This window comes from Zalophus californianus, chromosome 2 (assembly GCF_009762305.2).
Source record: "Zalophus californianus isolate mZalCal1 chromosome 2, mZalCal1.pri.v2, whole genome shotgun sequence".
Taxonomy (NCBI): Eukaryota; Metazoa; Chordata; class Mammalia; order Carnivora; family Otariidae; genus Zalophus; species Zalophus californianus.
The window spans coordinates 42,026,481-42,043,403 of NC_045596.1; the positions used below are offsets into that span (position 1 = coordinate 42,026,481).

General features: G+C 43.6%; 1 protein-coding gene across 7 annotated transcripts in view; it reads right to left on the reverse strand.

Moving 5' to 3' along the window:
* Nucleotides 1-16,923, reverse strand: part of LNX1 (ligand of numb-protein X 1) — a 207,009-nt gene that overhangs the window by 13,609 nt on the left and 176,477 nt on the right. For all 7 annotated transcript variants that reach the window (XM_027600012.2, XM_027600016.2, XM_027600014.2 and 4 more), the window contains 3 exons: nucleotides 16,213-16,415; nucleotides 13,526-13,897; nucleotides 2,487-2,621 (listed from right to left, as the gene is read on the reverse strand). In XM_027600012.2, coding sequence (XP_027455813.2) covers nucleotides 2,487-2,621; nucleotides 13,526-13,897; nucleotides 16,213-16,415 — 710 coding nt within the window. The remainder of the gene's footprint in view (nucleotides 1-2,486; nucleotides 2,622-13,525; nucleotides 13,898-16,212; nucleotides 16,416-16,923) is intronic.

Below are 16,923 nucleotides of genomic sequence, written 5' to 3' on the forward strand. Positions count from 1 at the left end.
ATGGAAAACCCAAGTACCACCATGAACCTTTCCCATGCAGAATGGCTGGACTCTGGTTGGGGGAGAAAGAGAGTTAAATACGACAGAGATCTTCTTTTCCATCTGGGTTTTCTCCCAACCCCCCTTCTCTACTTTAGAGACCTCAGGATGTTCCCTAATGTTCAAAAACACAATTTAGTATGAACTAATTCAAGCTGATTCAAAAACATCATGAGCACTAGTCTACTTATCACTTAGCTATAAAAATACATACTTTATAAAATACTGGGATTTTTAAAATAAAACATTTTAGGGTGCCTGGGTGACTCAGTTCGTTAAGCGACTGCCTTCGGCTCAGGTCATGATCCTGGAGTCCCGGGATCGCCTCCCGCATCGGGCTCCCTGCTCAGCAGGGAGTCTGCTCCTCCCTCTGACTCCCCCCTCTCGTGCTCTCTCTCTCTATCTCATTCTCTCTCTCAAATAAATAAATAAAATCTTTAAAATAAAAAATAAAATAAAATAAAACATTTTAGATTTATAAAAAAATATATAAAGATGAACATAATGACCTACCCATGTACCTTACAACCCAGTGTCAGAAATATGGGTGCCACTACAGTTGAAGTCTCTCTGTGATTTCTCTCTGGTCACTTTCCTCTCCCACAGAGGTAGCCACATGCCTACATTTGACACCTATTTGTCTTTAACTTTTCAGTTGGCTACAAACTTTTCTGTCTCACAAGTCTTGGTTTGCCGCCTTTGGTATTTCTCTGACTCATTTAAGCTCCTACTTTCAAAAAGCCATCTTGTTTCCTAGATAAAACAAAGCTTAGTAGGATCATAAAAACCTAAATCATCAAAGAGCCATATATGGCTTAGTTTTATTTTAAATAGGCCACGTACGTGTGTGTGTGTGGGGGGGCATCTCAGAAGACAGACAGAACTATAAGTTAAAATGAAAATATTACAATGTCCCAATAGGGCCAATTTGTTCTGTATGTTTTACAGGAGTTGGATACATGACATAGATTGCAGCAAAAATTTGAACAGCTCATCCCAGCTGTTTCCATGATTTGTGGTGGTTAGGTGGAAGGGATTATAGACCCACAGTGCTGGTGGAAGACTCATGCTTAGTGGTTTAATGAGCTAAAATACAATATGGTCTAGTTAATCCAGCTATAATTAATTAGATTAATTAGATTACGCTAATAAACTAGTTTTCCATTAATAAATACCATTAGTTTAATTTAAACACACTAATGGTATTTACTAAAAAAAGACACCAGGGAGTCCTTATCCACAAAAAAATAGCAGGAGTTGCCTGGTCTGTCTAGATTGCTTACTGTAAATAAGCCTGGAATTTATGGATTTATGGGACACGGCTGGCTAGCTGGCTGCAGAAAGAGGTGGGGGTGTGGTCTCATAGGCTGTATCATTAATGGCACATTTCAAAATCAAAATTTTGAGTCTTGTTTCTGCATCCATTACTCAAAAACCCAAACTTGTAATTCCAAACTGAAACACAGCCTGATATGTTCTGATTGCTATGATAGGCATTCCTTAATCTCTTGCAAGATGAATGGGCTACCTATAGATTTTTTTTTTTTCTTTAGTTACAAGTGACTTAATGAAATCAGATCTTAGGAGAACTGGCTAGAAACTCATTACCATCACAATAGGATTCCAAGCCAAGGCTATGGGACTCTGAATTTGGACTGAGCAAGGTCTGTGTTGCTTTAGATACCCATCCAATGGAGAGATCATGGCATTGCTTCTAATAGAAGACACAGACAGAAGTACAAATTGGGCTAAGTCACCTCATTGAAAGAGAGGCTCAAATTGCTGGCCTGAAGGATACATTCAGCCTATAGATGCATTCTGCTTAATCCACATTACTTTACATTATTTCTGAATTTAAATGCTATAACATAGGGCATCTGCTTTCTGATTTGCCCCATCACCCACCACTACTCCATAATGTTACATGAACTTCAAGTGTTTATATTATCTTCCTGGGCTCTTCTGCAAAAACAAACATACTAAAATTAACAGAGGAATTATTTTAATTTATATTAAATATAATATATAATTATAATAATTTAATTTTTCATAAAATAATTTTCAGGCAGACTGGGAACTTCGAAAGTCAAAAACCAAGCAAATCCCATTTCATTTCAAAATGAATGAAAACGGTCCTTAAGCAAAATGACTATTGGAAAAACATGACATATATTTGGCTTTTACTTGAAATTATGTCCCCCATGTGAAGTCTATAAGATAAAGTTTCAAAACTCTCCTGCACCTTCTTCGCTCTTGCTTGGATGGGAGACATCTGTTATCTCACCAGGTCCTGAGGATGGGACCTCAGGCTTTTTGTTTTACAAGCCAAGTCAAACAGTGTTCAGGTGATGAAGTCCAGAGGTTACACTTAGAAAGGTTAAAGTGTGCAGCCTTCACAAGAAATAGCTTCCTGCAGGAGGAGCGGACATACTCCAGCTGGGGCTCACCTTGGGAGTGCTGCTCCTGCCCCCTGGCCCCGGGGACCGGCTGCTGTTGCTGTTCCAGCCAGCATCCTGAAAGATGTCAGGAGTCTGCAGCCGAACCTGGCGGGACACGACGAGGTGAACATGCCTTTCACTGGCCTGGGGGAGAAGACACAGACATTAGCCACTGAGAGCTTCCATCCAACACGGCCGGCACCAGGGGCTTACCAACATACGAGTTTTATTCTACTCTAATGGAAACAAATGGCATCTAGTATTTCTCATGGCAGTGCCCATTTTGTAATTTGGCAAGAACATGAGAATTATTTCCTTTATCTTTAAATCAGGGAATGCAACCTGCTTCAAGGGAAAAACTAGGGAAGGTTTGACTTATGCAACAGTTTTTTGTAAAGACATCATCAAACGTTGTTATTTTTAAAGGACAGCTCCATTGCACACAAGCCACAGCTGAAGGACTTCTCAGATAGAACAGAGTACACAGTGTAAAGTCTAAAACCTGGACCTAAGGTAAACAGTACAGAAAAAGGAACAGAGTTGGTGGCAGCAACTCTACTACCATAGGAAGAGAAATCCTGCATCTACAGTGCTAGACACGTAGGCATGGGAAAGGATGAACACTTTAGCAATACAGGGATGACTTAAGAGGTTCCAGGACAGTCTGATTAAAGGCCTTTGCCTTGATCATTTATTTTTTATGGGACTATCACTAATTCTGACTTGTCTTCCTCTCTGCCATACACACTGATGCTTGCCCAGAACATTCCAAACAAATACATTGCTTACTGGGGAGGTCCACTCCACACCATAAACTTACAAATTGGCTTTCCGCCACAGATGAATTTCATTTCTGTTTGAGAGCATTACTCATTTTCCCACAACTGCTGACTACTGAGGCTCCAGATCCACAAGGCAGACAGAGGAGACCTTAGCCCTGTGAACTGTACATTAACAAAGCTCCCTGATGGCCCAGAGTTGATTAGAAAGGTCCCCAAGAAAGACTAGATTTGGGGACAAGGTGGAAAAGAGAGGAGTAAATTTCTGGGCTGGTTCTCTTCACCCCATCCCCTGACCGCTCACCACAACAGCAGAGATGGACATTGGCCCACCTGCCTTTCTTCCTTTACAGGTATGGCTATCAGACCATGGAAAAATCAGGTCATGAAGGACGACCTTGTTTTTAAAACCTTAATCAATCAGAGCCCCATCAATGAATTCAGATCCCCACGGTTGTCCAACCAGCCCAAACCTTCATGGTTTTGCATCCTTACGTTAATAAACATTTCTTCTCAGAGCTCTCTTGAAACGTAGGGATCATCAACTGAGTAGCTGTAAATCAGAGGAAATTTTAAAAACAACCTCTAAAGTGCATTAAGAATGTCTATTGGTGGATATGGTGGGCCAGTCAAGTGGATTCATCTCTGTAATTCTGTAATTACAAAAATCCTACTGAACAGGGCCCGAAAAGCAAGTTCAAGTCCTTCACTCATGTTCCTTCACATAAAGCGCAGTCATCCCTTTTGCTGGTCTACTCAATGCTCATTTACATACCTTCCCTCGGTTCTTTGCCTATCTTGAATTCCTTGGTGTTTCTTATCACCTATAGAGCTTGCATCAGAACAAAAATAACAAGCTCAGGAAACAATGAAGCCGGCAGACATGAAGAACTACAATATGAGCCAGCTAAACTCAATTCTTAGAGGAGTATTTTGTAATAATGTTTCTTTCTTTATACCGTAAGCCTCACTTAGCCTAATGAGGTTATCGTTAGGAACTTTCTGAAGCAAAAATGACTAAGAGATAAGTGGAAAATACTCCAGTCAAAACTCCAACTGCTGAGCCCAGATTTGCTCCTTATCTTCAGGGAAACTCCAATGTTTTGAAGGATCTCAGCAGTGGGTTTGTCTTTGGCCTGCATGTTGTATCACGTTCACTTGGCCCAGGAGCAATCACGTGACCTAGGCACCTCATAAGAATTGAGGAAAATCTGAGACATATCAAATCAACTTGCGAGCTAAAATTCAAAATGCCAGGGAGCAGCCTGCGAGAGCCGTTTAATTCACATTTCAAACACAAATTTCTCAGAGATTTTCAAATGCCGACTTTGGTAGTAAGCTGTTGGCAGGAACAACGCTCCAATAAATAATCCTGGTATCAATTTACTTGGAAATAAATTCTCTACAAGGCTGGGTCTGTGGCTCTTAACCAGCTACCTTACAAACTGCTCTCAGGGAGACTCTATCGGATTCACTTTCTTTCCTAGTGTTTGAAGTGGAAACAAGTGGTTTCCAGGCTGCTAAAACACCTATTTTCAGGTGGAAAATAGGCTAATGTGTTTGTACCGGCTCTAGCCCTTAGCAGCAGCCAGATCCAGCATTGAGAAACAGCCCTTAGAACGAGCAAGTCTTTCTTTCTGTGGGTGTGAAGGTGAAGTGTGAGAAGGGGGAGGTGAGGGGAGACAAACTTTGTTATTGCTTAGCCACATTCTATGTGCCAGAAAGATGGGTGCAGCAGATCCGTTGGCTTCAATACCACACTCAGAGGAAGAGCATGCTACAAGACAGGGGTAGGATAGCATCTCTCTTGCATCTCTTGGAAGCCACAATTGTGGCTATCTTGAGTAGCAGACAAGGCTAGAGGACAATCCTTTTCGGGTGAAGTTTCCTCTCTTCTTTCTCCTTTAAACAGCCTCAATTTTCGAGGCAAACTCTGGACACGGTGGTTACAAGCTGCAAAGGCCAACTGTTGTACCTATTTCTCCTTCCTCTTCCAAGCGCCCGAGCGTTAAACCCCCTCTCTCCTTTCTTTCAGTTAAAGGGAAGCACTTCTAATGGCCTTCATGTTCTCCCCTGGGGACCTTAGCTTGTTGGTAGCTGTTCTGTCTCCACGGCTGACATGTGCCTGCTCTGGGCCAGTCACTTCACGAAGAGCCTTGGGGACATGGCTCCTGTCCTCCGTTTGTCCTACTTCAGGGACAGTCAGGAACAGGTGCCATGAAAGAGATATGGGCTACACACACGAGACTCTCTAGGCTGGAACCCATTACTTCTAGCCAAGGAAATAGGAAATATCTAATATTCAGAGAAAACCAAAGGGTTAAAACTGAGTAGCATTTATCATGATAAGGCTTGTCTTTTTGGGTGATGGTTTAAGGATTATTTTTCTCTGCTCTTTTGAGATTTGACTCAAGACTGCCAATAATATTTATATGACGGGACTAAGCAGAGGCCATAGAAGGGAACCATAGTCTGGCAGCCTCATTTAGGTGTAGCCCATTTAAAAATAATAAAATCCCACCTCTTGTAACTGGAAGGAGGAGTCTGAAAGCTCTATGCTGACGTCTTGCAAGGCAAGCATCCTGTACGTTCATGTTCAGCCCGGGGAATGGCTCTTTTCCCTACAGAAGCCACTGTGGCCGATAAGAAGTGTTCATCATGTCAGGATACCACACAGATCAGAAACTTCACAGAGCAGAGAAATGGAAAATCAAAGACGCCACCACACAAAGCAGGAGAGGCATTTTGCAGAGCTGTACATCGGAGCAGAGGGCGTCTTTCTACCGTTCTGCCCTGTGTGGGGCCACGCAATGGCCAAGGCAGCCAGTGAGAACTAGGGCAGACCGAGACTTGATAGTGCACCTGTAGTTCAAGGTGTGACCTCCTCACCTAGCCCAGGGCTTCACCTATTCACTGTGAAGGAGGATTGAGTCAAACCGCAGGCATTACAGCATTTGCTGCCTTAAAAAATATATATGCTTAAATAAAACAGTTCTTAACATTCTAAAAACCTGAAACAGGGAAATTCCAAGCTGCTAGGCATCCAGACTATTGCTCAGAGCAGGGAGACCATAAACACACAACCCTTATAACACCAGTATGGGTCCACAGGCGACCCATGCTTGACTGGGGAACTCTTGTTACAGAGACAAGTGAAAGCTACAGTTGCATTTATAACAACATAAGCTTGTCTTTCCTTAGTGTTCCACCCACAAAGGTTTTAATGAGCATTTCTTAAAAAATAATTCATCCTGCATCTGCGTTCCCTACTCATTTCTTTTCCTAGGATCCCAGAGGGAGACAGTCTAGCTTTGATTTTTAATGTATGGTAGTAGGGATGGGTTTTTTTTTTTTTTTCCTATACTCTCTGGGGTTGCCCCATCTTAGCGTCCCTTCCACCCATTACTCAAGGATCCTTGTCAGTTCATCTATTTTGTGTTCACAATGCCCTGGGAAATTGTGGGGCACTGGTTCCATATCATTAAATAGTCACATATATGGAAGAGACGTCAGATAGCTAAGCCAACATTCTCTCTGTAACCCAGGCTTCAGTTCCCCCACAAAATCTTTGCCATGTTGTCACCCAGCTCATGCTTCAGTGCCTCCAATGACCGTGAACTCACTGTGTCCCAGGGCAGTGTGGGCCATTCTTAGATAGCACTAATTAGAAAGTTTGTCCTTGGGCTGAACTAAATCTGCCATTTTCTTGCTTGTCCATTGACTCCAGTCATATCCTCTCAGATGGCCCCAGATCAATTTCCGTGGGACGATCTTACTTGAAGATAAGCCTCCCTCTTCTTTCTTAGCTCTTCTCCTTTCCCGGTCAAATATTTCTACTTTCTTTAATATTTCATATGTTTTCAAATCATCTCAAAAGCATGACGAACTCTGGACTCCCTCTAATAAATTTGAGCGGGGTGTGTGTGTATAGAATCAGACCTGGAAGAACCAATATAGAGTAGTTTCTTCGCTGATGGACCAGCTGTACCCAGGACCTCAGTGATGGGGTTCCTGTTTTGCCACGTCATACATCCATAGGGGATTAGCTCTGTGAAGCCAAGAGCTTCATAGATGTTGGTCTTCATTATTAGTGATTAATTAGAAGATGACAAGGAGGTTCCCAGGGCCTCACTAAGGGACATCTCATATCAGTACAGCCTAGCTTTGAGATCACATAAGGCACATAGATCCTACATGACAATACAGACCACAGGAGGCATCAGAACCATCACCAGTTGGTAGGCTAGAAAAATACCAAAGTCACCAGTCATTTGTTGACCTGGCAGCATACCACACAACGAGGTGCAGAAACAAAGTCCTTGCCCTACCCCTCTCTTCCAGTAAACAAGAGAAATTCTGAGAAAAATACCTCTCACTGAGCAAAAAGTTGGGGGTTCCAGAAATAGAATTCCTGAACAAGCTAACACGGTACACTGTAAGCGGAGAGTTTCTAGAAAACAAGCTTGGCACAAGCAAACCTGAGATGCACAGATTTGTTCATCATTGAAACACTAGCTCCTAGCATAGCTCCTGGCACATTTTTAAAAGAATTCAAGAATATCTTCTGCTGGAGAGGCAGCAGCTACTTTAGTGAGCAAAGAGCAACCAGAGTCTGGCCAAGGAAAAAGGAAATTAAGGAGGCTTTGAGGAAAAGTGTTGAATTGGACCTTAGGATTTGACCAGGGTAGAAAAAGATTTGAGACAGAAATTTGGTCTACTTTCCCTCTTGACTGTAGCTCCATATTCATCCTTCTGCTCCCAGAAGCACATCTTTAAGGACTAAGATGTTAATGATGACATTAATGATGTACACAGTGTCATACAGAGGTCAATGACAAGGTCAAAATAAGAATTTAGTTCTTGAGTTCTTGTGGCTGATTGCCGAGTCAGCAGAATGACCCAGGTCCTTTGCCTCAAACATCATTTCTTTTATGGTATCTAGAAGTTATTCTCGTGGTTGATTCTATTCTATGGTGTTAAAAAAAATGCACATGGGATATTTTGAGTTGTAGGAAGGGCAGTGTAGCCTCAACATTCCCTAATATTAAATAAAAATAGATTCCCTAATATTTGTAGTGTGGGGCTGTGCATGAGATTCACTGACAAAATTCCAAGCTGAAAAGCTGTATAGTTTACCAAGTCATGCTTTATCATGAATGCATGAAATTTAGAGCCCTGTATAAAAATCATCTGGACTTTAAGAATTCAGCTTAAGACGGTTTTTACACTTATGTATTCTTTAGCCTTTGTATTAAATTTATTACAGTGCCATGTTAGGAAAATTGGTTTATATGGGGATTTGACTCTGTATTAGCTGTGCTGATCTGTAAAAAGCACATTGATCTATCAGGTCTTATTTCACTGGCAGTTCTTACTGGCTCCAGGGGACAAAAGTTCTGTCTTTTTTCCAGTTGTGCAAAACTCATGAGCAGGAACCACATATTCAGAACAAATGTAGGTAATACGAGTAGTTCATTATTTACTTTCTGGCTTTGACTAGAGGCTGCTCACATTCTTTTGAAAAGTCTGAAAGGCCTGGTTGCCAGTTGTTCTTTGATAAAATAACTTCTAATTTAAATATTAATTCATGCAAAGGGAACAAAAATTCACACATCTGTAAGTATTAATGAAAACTTAGAGGTTATCATCCCCTTTACAAATGGCTTTGAATTTTTTTTTCAGCATCTGCCTCAAGTTTGGGAGTTGCCTAGGAAAAAAAACACACAGGAAGGAGACTCAAATTTGAAATCCAAAATTACTTTCTTCATTTCTTAATTGTATATATTTGAACTCACTGCTCCAGAATTGCAGATAGATGAGAGCATCTCAGAATAGGCATAGTATTGTCAGCATAAATCATTTGCACACTGATTAGTAGAGAGAGATGGAATCTTTTTTTTTTTTAAGATTTTATTTATCTATTTGTTAGAGAGAGAGCACGCACACACACAAGCAGGGGGAGCTGCAGGCAGAGGGAGAAGCAGGCTCCTAGCTGAGCAGGGAGCATGATGTGGGACTCTATCCCAGGACCCTGGGATCATGACCTGAGCTGAAGGCAGATGCTTAACCACTGAGCCACCCAGGCATCCCACCTACAATGATTCTAGACATGGTGCTCAAAAAATTAAGAAATTGATAATGGAGAAAAATAAAGTTGTCCTAGGTTTATTGGAGTCAACTGCTCCAAATATTGGAGTCAAATGCTGTATATTTGAAGCTTCTGTCTCCTTAGGGCTTCTCCTCCTAGAGGAGTCCGACTCACTCCTGGGCTCTGACACCTGGGGCTGCTGAGTAAGTGGGGGTTAAGACTCTACATATGTAAGTTGGTCAAATTTAAAACAGTTGTAGCTTCTCTGTAATAACTTTTCCCTGAAATAATGGAGAAAAAGGCAAAAGTGTGGTACTGTGGGAGAAAACATGACCAAAAGGACATGTTGTCTGGGAATTTCTTTCTAAGGCAAGTATGATTCATGGAGGAGATACACGAAGGCCAGGCAGCCAAGGATTGGTTGGTAACTTGAGTCTCCACCTTTGAAGGGTATTAAGTTTAATTCCCCCAGCCTGGTGTGTGTTACAAGTATCACATAAATAAAATCCACTCTTGAGATTGCTTAACTGGATTTTCCCAGCACTCTACTTTTTCCATTTCTTTTCCAACTAGCTTTGCCCAAGTTTTTAAAAGAATTTTTTTTTCCTTTCCCCCTGCTTATAAAGCACGTTGGCTTTGTTTAGTAAGCAGAAGACTCTTTTAGGAAGTCCCACTGTTAGGCAAGATTTTACTTCATAAATTTACTTTCTCAGGGAAAAAAATTTCCTTCTTCTGTTATTAATCTACAAAAGTAAAATGCCACATGTAATCAAAATTTTTCCAAATGGCATGAGTAAGGGAGTTTTTCTTTTGCCTGCTGCGGAGTGTCGTTGGCAGATTAGCTCTAGAATGTGAGTCCAGACTGACCTGCAGAGGAGTTGACAAATACGACACGAAAAAAAAATTGATGATCACCTAAAAAGTCTACTTCTAAAGTGGGGGAAAAATAATGTTTAGAGTGCAGTTTGTTCATGATGAGAAAAATGATTCTTCCTTTTCCATGGGTTAATGTTTTCATAAACATCTATTTTCTGTTCTCACCCGCTGACACATACAGGCTAGAACCACCTGCTAAATTCTGACTTGACTGTATCTGAGATCAGGGACAAGAATATGCCCCAAGCTCTACAAGGCCAGGAACTGTGTCAGTCTTGTTTACCACTGTATCCACACACTCGTCGGCACCTAGAAGGTGCTCAACCGGTAATTCTGAAGAAATTCAAGAGGAAAAGATGTAGAAATTCCATCTTGGAGACAAACAGCATGTAAAAGTTGATTTGGTATTTGTTCTTTGGTAAACGGTTTGATGAAAAATCCTTAAGAGATGGAATTAATGTATAAAATCTAATCTTCTGTATATTTACATTTTTGTAACTCAACTCAATTTATTCATTCAGCAAATATTTATCAAGTGTCTATTCTTGCCAGGCATTTCTGTAAGTGCTTGATACACAATACTGTATTATTCTATACTAGGCCAACAGGTAATAAAGTAATTAGTTGGTAGGAAAAAATAAAGCAGATTAAATAAAGGATATATAGCTGGGGGTGGGAGAAGCTATTTTAAGTGAAATGGTCAGTGAAGGTGACATTTAAGGAGCCCTGAATGAAGCATGGCAGTTAGACATTTGGAAGATTCTTGCAGTCAGAGGGATAGCAAGAACATCAGCCTTGATGTGAAAAAGGTCTTGCAACTTTTGAGGAGTAGTAGCGAGAAGGCAATGTGACTGAGCATGGTAAGGCAAGGATGAGAAGACTAGAAACCCTCTACTTCGCTTAAGAAATGAAGCTAGAAAGGTAACGAAAGGCCAAATTACATATGGCTCTGAAGGTTATTGTTAAGATTTGGAAATTTTACTCTGAGTGTCTTGGGAAGCATCAGAGAGCTGAGCACAGGAGTGACACAAGGGGACTGACTGGCGATTGGCCACCTAACTGCCGTAGAGAGCAGAGGTAGAGTCAGGTGTGGAATCCAAAAGGCCAGGTGGGAGGTCTCTCACCGAGACCCAGTGCCAGTGGTAGCATGCCTGACGGAAGCCACGGAGGGGGTGAGAAATGGATTACAGAGAGAGCATATTAAAGAGAGTAAGAGATTCTTTTGGCCCAAATAACTGGGCAAATGGTGCCATTTCTAGAGACTGGAAAAGGCTGAGGAAAGAACAGGTTTGACAAGGAGTAGAGGAGGGAAAAGTCAAGGATTTGGTTTTAGACATTAAGTTTGAGATACCTTTTACATATTTACATGGAGATACCAAGTAGGCAGTTGGTTACGTAGGTGTGGTGTTCAGAGAAGTTGAAGCTGGGCATAAGGACTTGGGACTAGATGGCATAAAGTCCAGAGGGGAAATGCCTCCTGTAACTCTGATCTTCTCCACCTGCTCCACAGACTATGGCCTCAGGGCCTGTTAAGCAGATGAACATCCATCACATTGAGAATCACTCTGAAAGTGGGACACCACCAAGAGCCACACACCACACGCGCTTCCTATCCTGGGGGAGAGAGGAAGTAGGGTAAGCCCCCTTGTACTCTTTGCCTCAGGCTGTCCACACCTACAAGGACAGTATCATACACTACTTGGTTCTCCTTGAGGAAGAGGAAGAAGATACCACACACATGACAGTGAAGAGAGCTGTCAACACCTGGAAGAACTCCATGGCTGGAACCCGGGGTACGGAGACTTGTGTGTGCTTAGGTGACCAAGTTCTAGAAAGCAGGCTCTGTCTTCTGATGATCCTCCTCAGCAGAACTTGGTACAAGTTTCATTTAACTACCACTGCTGACTCGCTGTCTCCTCTTGAAGTATTAATAATTTAGTCACTAAGTGCAAGCTGACGCAGTGTGCCAGGTAATTGCAAATGCTTCATAAGATAAGACCTCAAATCTGGCCCTTCTCCTATCAGTTCTCTACTACCCTGAGAGAGATCTAGAAAATCACGTCACTTCCTTTTTAAAACCTTCCAATGACACCCCATGGCCTTGAGGATAAAGTCTGAACTTCTTAGCATGGATCTGGTCCTTGCCTCCCAATCCTGCCTTGTCTATGACTGCTTTTTTAAATATACACCATGCTCCAGGTATGAATGCTTTTCCTAACCAGCTTCCAGGGAAATGTTCTTTTGTGTTGTATCCCCTTAAAATGACCCTCCCTGCCTTCTCTACCTAGAGAACTTCTGATTCCTCAAAGCTCCAGTTCAAGATCTTCTCTATAAAGAATTCCTAGGCCCATGCAAGCAAAAATCTCTACATCTGAAACAGCACTGTACTTAATTTTTCCATTATATTACTAATACACCATATGACAATTATTTACAGAAAGTCCATCCCCTGTACTAGATTGAGGGTTCCTTTGAGAGAACAGTCCAAGAGGCCATCATCTCTGTGTTCTCTGTGCCTGACACATGTCTAGGTGAGTAGAAAATTAATACACCTTGGCTAAATGAAGTGAATAAATGGGTTAGAGTACAAGAGCCCAGAACGAAGCCTGTCCTTCTAAGAATAAAGATGGTAGCTCATTAAACGGTAGAAAACCATGGTGACCCAGCCAAAGGCAACAAGATACATGCTAGGGATTGATCATGCTATGCCAGTCAGGAAAGTGAATTAATTTGAACCAATGTCAGGCTATTGGGAACATAATTTGTATGCCTCTCTTTTTAGAATCTTCTAGCTTCATACTTGAGTTCCCATGGGCTTTCCAAGGAGGTTGGATTCAGACATGGAGATGGGGCTTAGCCTTAGCCAATCCCATAGTGGTCTCTGTCCACAGGATTCCTGGAGGGTAGATGGCACAGTTTCTTATGGGAGTTAGTACCTCTAGATGTCTTGGATACGTCCAGAATGTATCTGAATGACCCCTAGTCTGCAAATAACACACTGGGTACAAAGATGACACAACCCTGCTGATCTTAAGTGATCTTAACCTGATCAGGTTGCAGCATATAACCCTGAGTGTCTATGGGCAGTCAGATTGGATGGCTGGCAACATTTAGGGAATGTCCATAGCCTGACACACATCATTTGCTTGCGTAATGTTCTTACCTGGTCCTTCAATCTTGACTCCCGGAAAGGGGGGCACCACATGTCACACATGGTACTAAGAGGGCAGGTAGGTCAGGGTAGTGAGCATCCCACTCACGCCTGCAGTTTCTAGCCAGGATCTTGGCAATGACCCGTGACTCACCTGAATCAGATGAGCTGCGCTTTCGGGGCTGCCATACCGAAGGTCGTGCCCATTGATGGCTAACACGCGATCGTTCTCCTCCAGCTGACCATGTCGGTCTGCCACACCACCATTCAACAAGTTGAAGATGAATACCCCAGGCTCATCCACCCTGCGCACCAGTTTTATTCCAAGCTGCTCCTCAGGGCTGCTTTTGTTGAGAATCACATGAAAATGGTCATCGCGGGGCCTATAGGCGTCTGGCGCCTGTCCGCTGTTCCTGCTTTGGAACTTCTGCTCACGCAGCACAGTGAGCCGCAGCACCTGGCATGGCTGCCGCAGGAGGCACAGGGCATAGTTGTGAGGCACGTTGCTGATGTCCATTCCGTTGACCTGGTGGCAGGGGGAGGGGACCGGAAGCTAGAGCAGATCAGCCAGCTCCACCTGCCACAACACTTCCTAGAAGGCCTAGGCCCACAACATCAGCAGGACCCTTCCTTAAAGACTGCTCTGGTTTGTCACCTTCTCCTCTGTCCAAATCTCCAGACACACCCATCTTCCAACATTACTTCTAACCCCGCTTTCCTTCTGTGTTACCTGCGCCGCCTGTTCAGCTCTCCCGGTGGATGCCATCTCTCTTCAACCTGTCCCTGCACAGGCCCCCAGATTTATTCACAGTCCCAGCCCTCATTCCTGTTGCTTGCCAAACTCAGCGTTCAGCTGAAGGGGTGGGTGGGAGCGGGGGGGAGAAAAAAGGAAGAAAAAGTAGGAAAAGGCAAAAGAAGAAAATTTCCCACTTAGGTTCAAATGATTACACTAAACCGCTGTTGAGATTAAACTGAGCTGACTCTTTCCAGTGATCTCCAGATGAATTCTTCTCCCTGGGTCATCCATCCTGGAACTTCCGTGGCCTGCCACTGCGTGTATGTGTGCGTACGTGTGCATGCGTGTGTGTGTGTACACGTGTGTGTGTGTGTGTGTGTGTGTGTGTGGTCTTAAGGTGGTTCCTGCCTATGAGGTCTTTTGCCCATGTTCTCAACAAAAGGAAAAAAAATCTGTATAGTTTCAAACAAACTGATGTGAATGAGTTTCTAGGCTCTCTTACTGAAAGGCTGCATCTCTTTATTCTACTTCAACGTCCTGAAGCTCAGCCCTCTCATCTATGCCTCATTCATTATCTGCGGGGCTGATGCTGCATGGGGCTTCCTGGTTTTCATTACTCTGACTAAGCAGGCCCAGCCAGAAGGCTACAGCCCCTAGTGGTAGTCACTGCTTTGCAAGAAAACAATTTTACGACAGCACTGTACTCCGCACAGGGTCTTAAGGACAGGGGCCCCGCAGAAGAGAGACAACCTTCTTGAATTTCTATGGTTGGGTAGGATTTCTTGTACTTGCAGCCAATGGTTAAAGGAGGCTCAGAGTGAAATTTTAAGAGGTCTTCCTGCAGCCCACCATCCCGGTTTTTCACCACCCCTCCAGGGATGGATGGATGGAGGCTCTCGTACACAGAGCAGCTCACCACTTTTGTCCACGCCCAGGAGAGCTCACAACTCTTGCTCTGCTTGGTCACTGATCCTGCGTCTGCTTTCCCCCATCGCACCCAGGCCAGGAGAAGACCAGGGGATTCTGCTAGACAGTCTTGGCAGCCCTTTGCCTGCCAGGGCCACCTGAAGGCCCTAAGAATCAAATTGTCTTATTACGTAACCCTCCCAGGCAGGACAGCTCCTTCCCTCTACAGGGCAGCCGTGCAGAGTGTCACCCAACTGCATTGCAGACACACTCTGGAGCTCGACAGGCCCTGCCTTGTCCTCTACCTCAGAGGCCAGTGGGAGTTTCAGGATTGTTATGACAACTGCTTTAAATTCTTTCTCCTCGTATTCCAAAAAAAGAAGAATTTCTTTGCCAGAGAAATAGCACATGATGTGTCAGGAGCCGGCCCATCAACCACCTAGAAGGAGTGGGATGAAACCCTCCTCTGGGTATCGGACAGGGAACACCGGACCAGGGAGGGATTTCTTGTCACACTTGCCACCTGTCTGACTTCTGTCTGATCAACAATGCTCCCTTCATCCGTTCTCTTCTTCTCAGAATTCTTCCCGAATGTCCTTCCCGACACCCAAGCCTCAGAGGACAGAAATGCCCAAGGGGCGCTGTGCCGCCAACCTGCCTGCCCCGCCATGTCTGTGGCTTGGTGGGAATAGCTTAGGATTACCTCTTGGTTTTTCTCATGGAGGGCCATTAAGCCCCCAGACATTTACCACGGAGGGGTGTGTGGATGGATAAAATACAGAATGTTCCATTAATCTGCTCTAAAAACAACATAAGATCTACGCTCCAGTTTTCTTTCATGTTATTGTTAAAGTAGTAGGAGGAGGTAGAAGGAAGGAGAGACGAAGAGGAGCAGGAGGTGGGGAGAGGGAAGCGGGACAGAAGCTGGAGGGGAGACGAGAAAGAAAAGGAGAACAGACAAAATGATACAGGGACAGAACCACTCTTCTACAGAAAGGAGAGACTAGAAGAACAAGACAGAAGGGGACAAAGACCCATCTCAATCATATTACAGGTCTCAGATGAGAGTCCTCTCAACATGATAACTACAGAAAGGGACTGTTCACATTTATTTAGCATTTCCTCCAACCATCCATTGACTTGCTCTGAAGGGGTTTTTATTAAGCCCCTTTTCATGGCCCTGCAGCGACCGCATCTACCTTCAGGATGATGTCTCCTGGCAGGAGCCGGCCATCCCTGGCAATCACCCCGTCCCGGTAAATGTGCTGGATAATGATGTGGACCAGCGGGGTTTCGCTGCCTCCCACAAGCCTAATGGAGAGGCTTTCGTTGGGATCCACTCGATTGATCTTGACGCTTGTAATTTCACCATCTGGAATCAGGTGATACAACCTTGGAAAGACTAAAATGGACAAAGACAGTATTTATTTTAGACACCCACCCAACGGACATTTCCAACCACTCTTCTTCTTGCCAAACTTTGGTTTCAGCCAAACTAAACTATTCATCATTCCTCGTACATGTTTTCCATTTTCCTGCCTCTGTGCCAGCATCAGTTTCTCTGCCTGGAATGTTTTTCATTTTAGGCCTAGACCCAATTTTTCCTTCAAGACTTGCATGAAATGATCCCTTTCAATTAAACTCTACCCTGATCCCACTCTTTCCCTGCTCTGTCTAAACATCCCAATTCCCCCCAAAGCTTCTATTGCTCCCAGCACTGAGCCTTCCGTTATCAACCACGCTCATTTCTTACATCCTCCCCTGGACTCTAAGATCTCTGAGGACATCACTTCTTGCTGTCCTGTGGCTGTGTGCACAAACCACAAGTGTCAGCCAAAGCCTCCTGGGGTGAAGGAGTGAAGGAGAACGAAGGGTCATTATGGAAGAGACTACAGTTTCAGCACCTACGT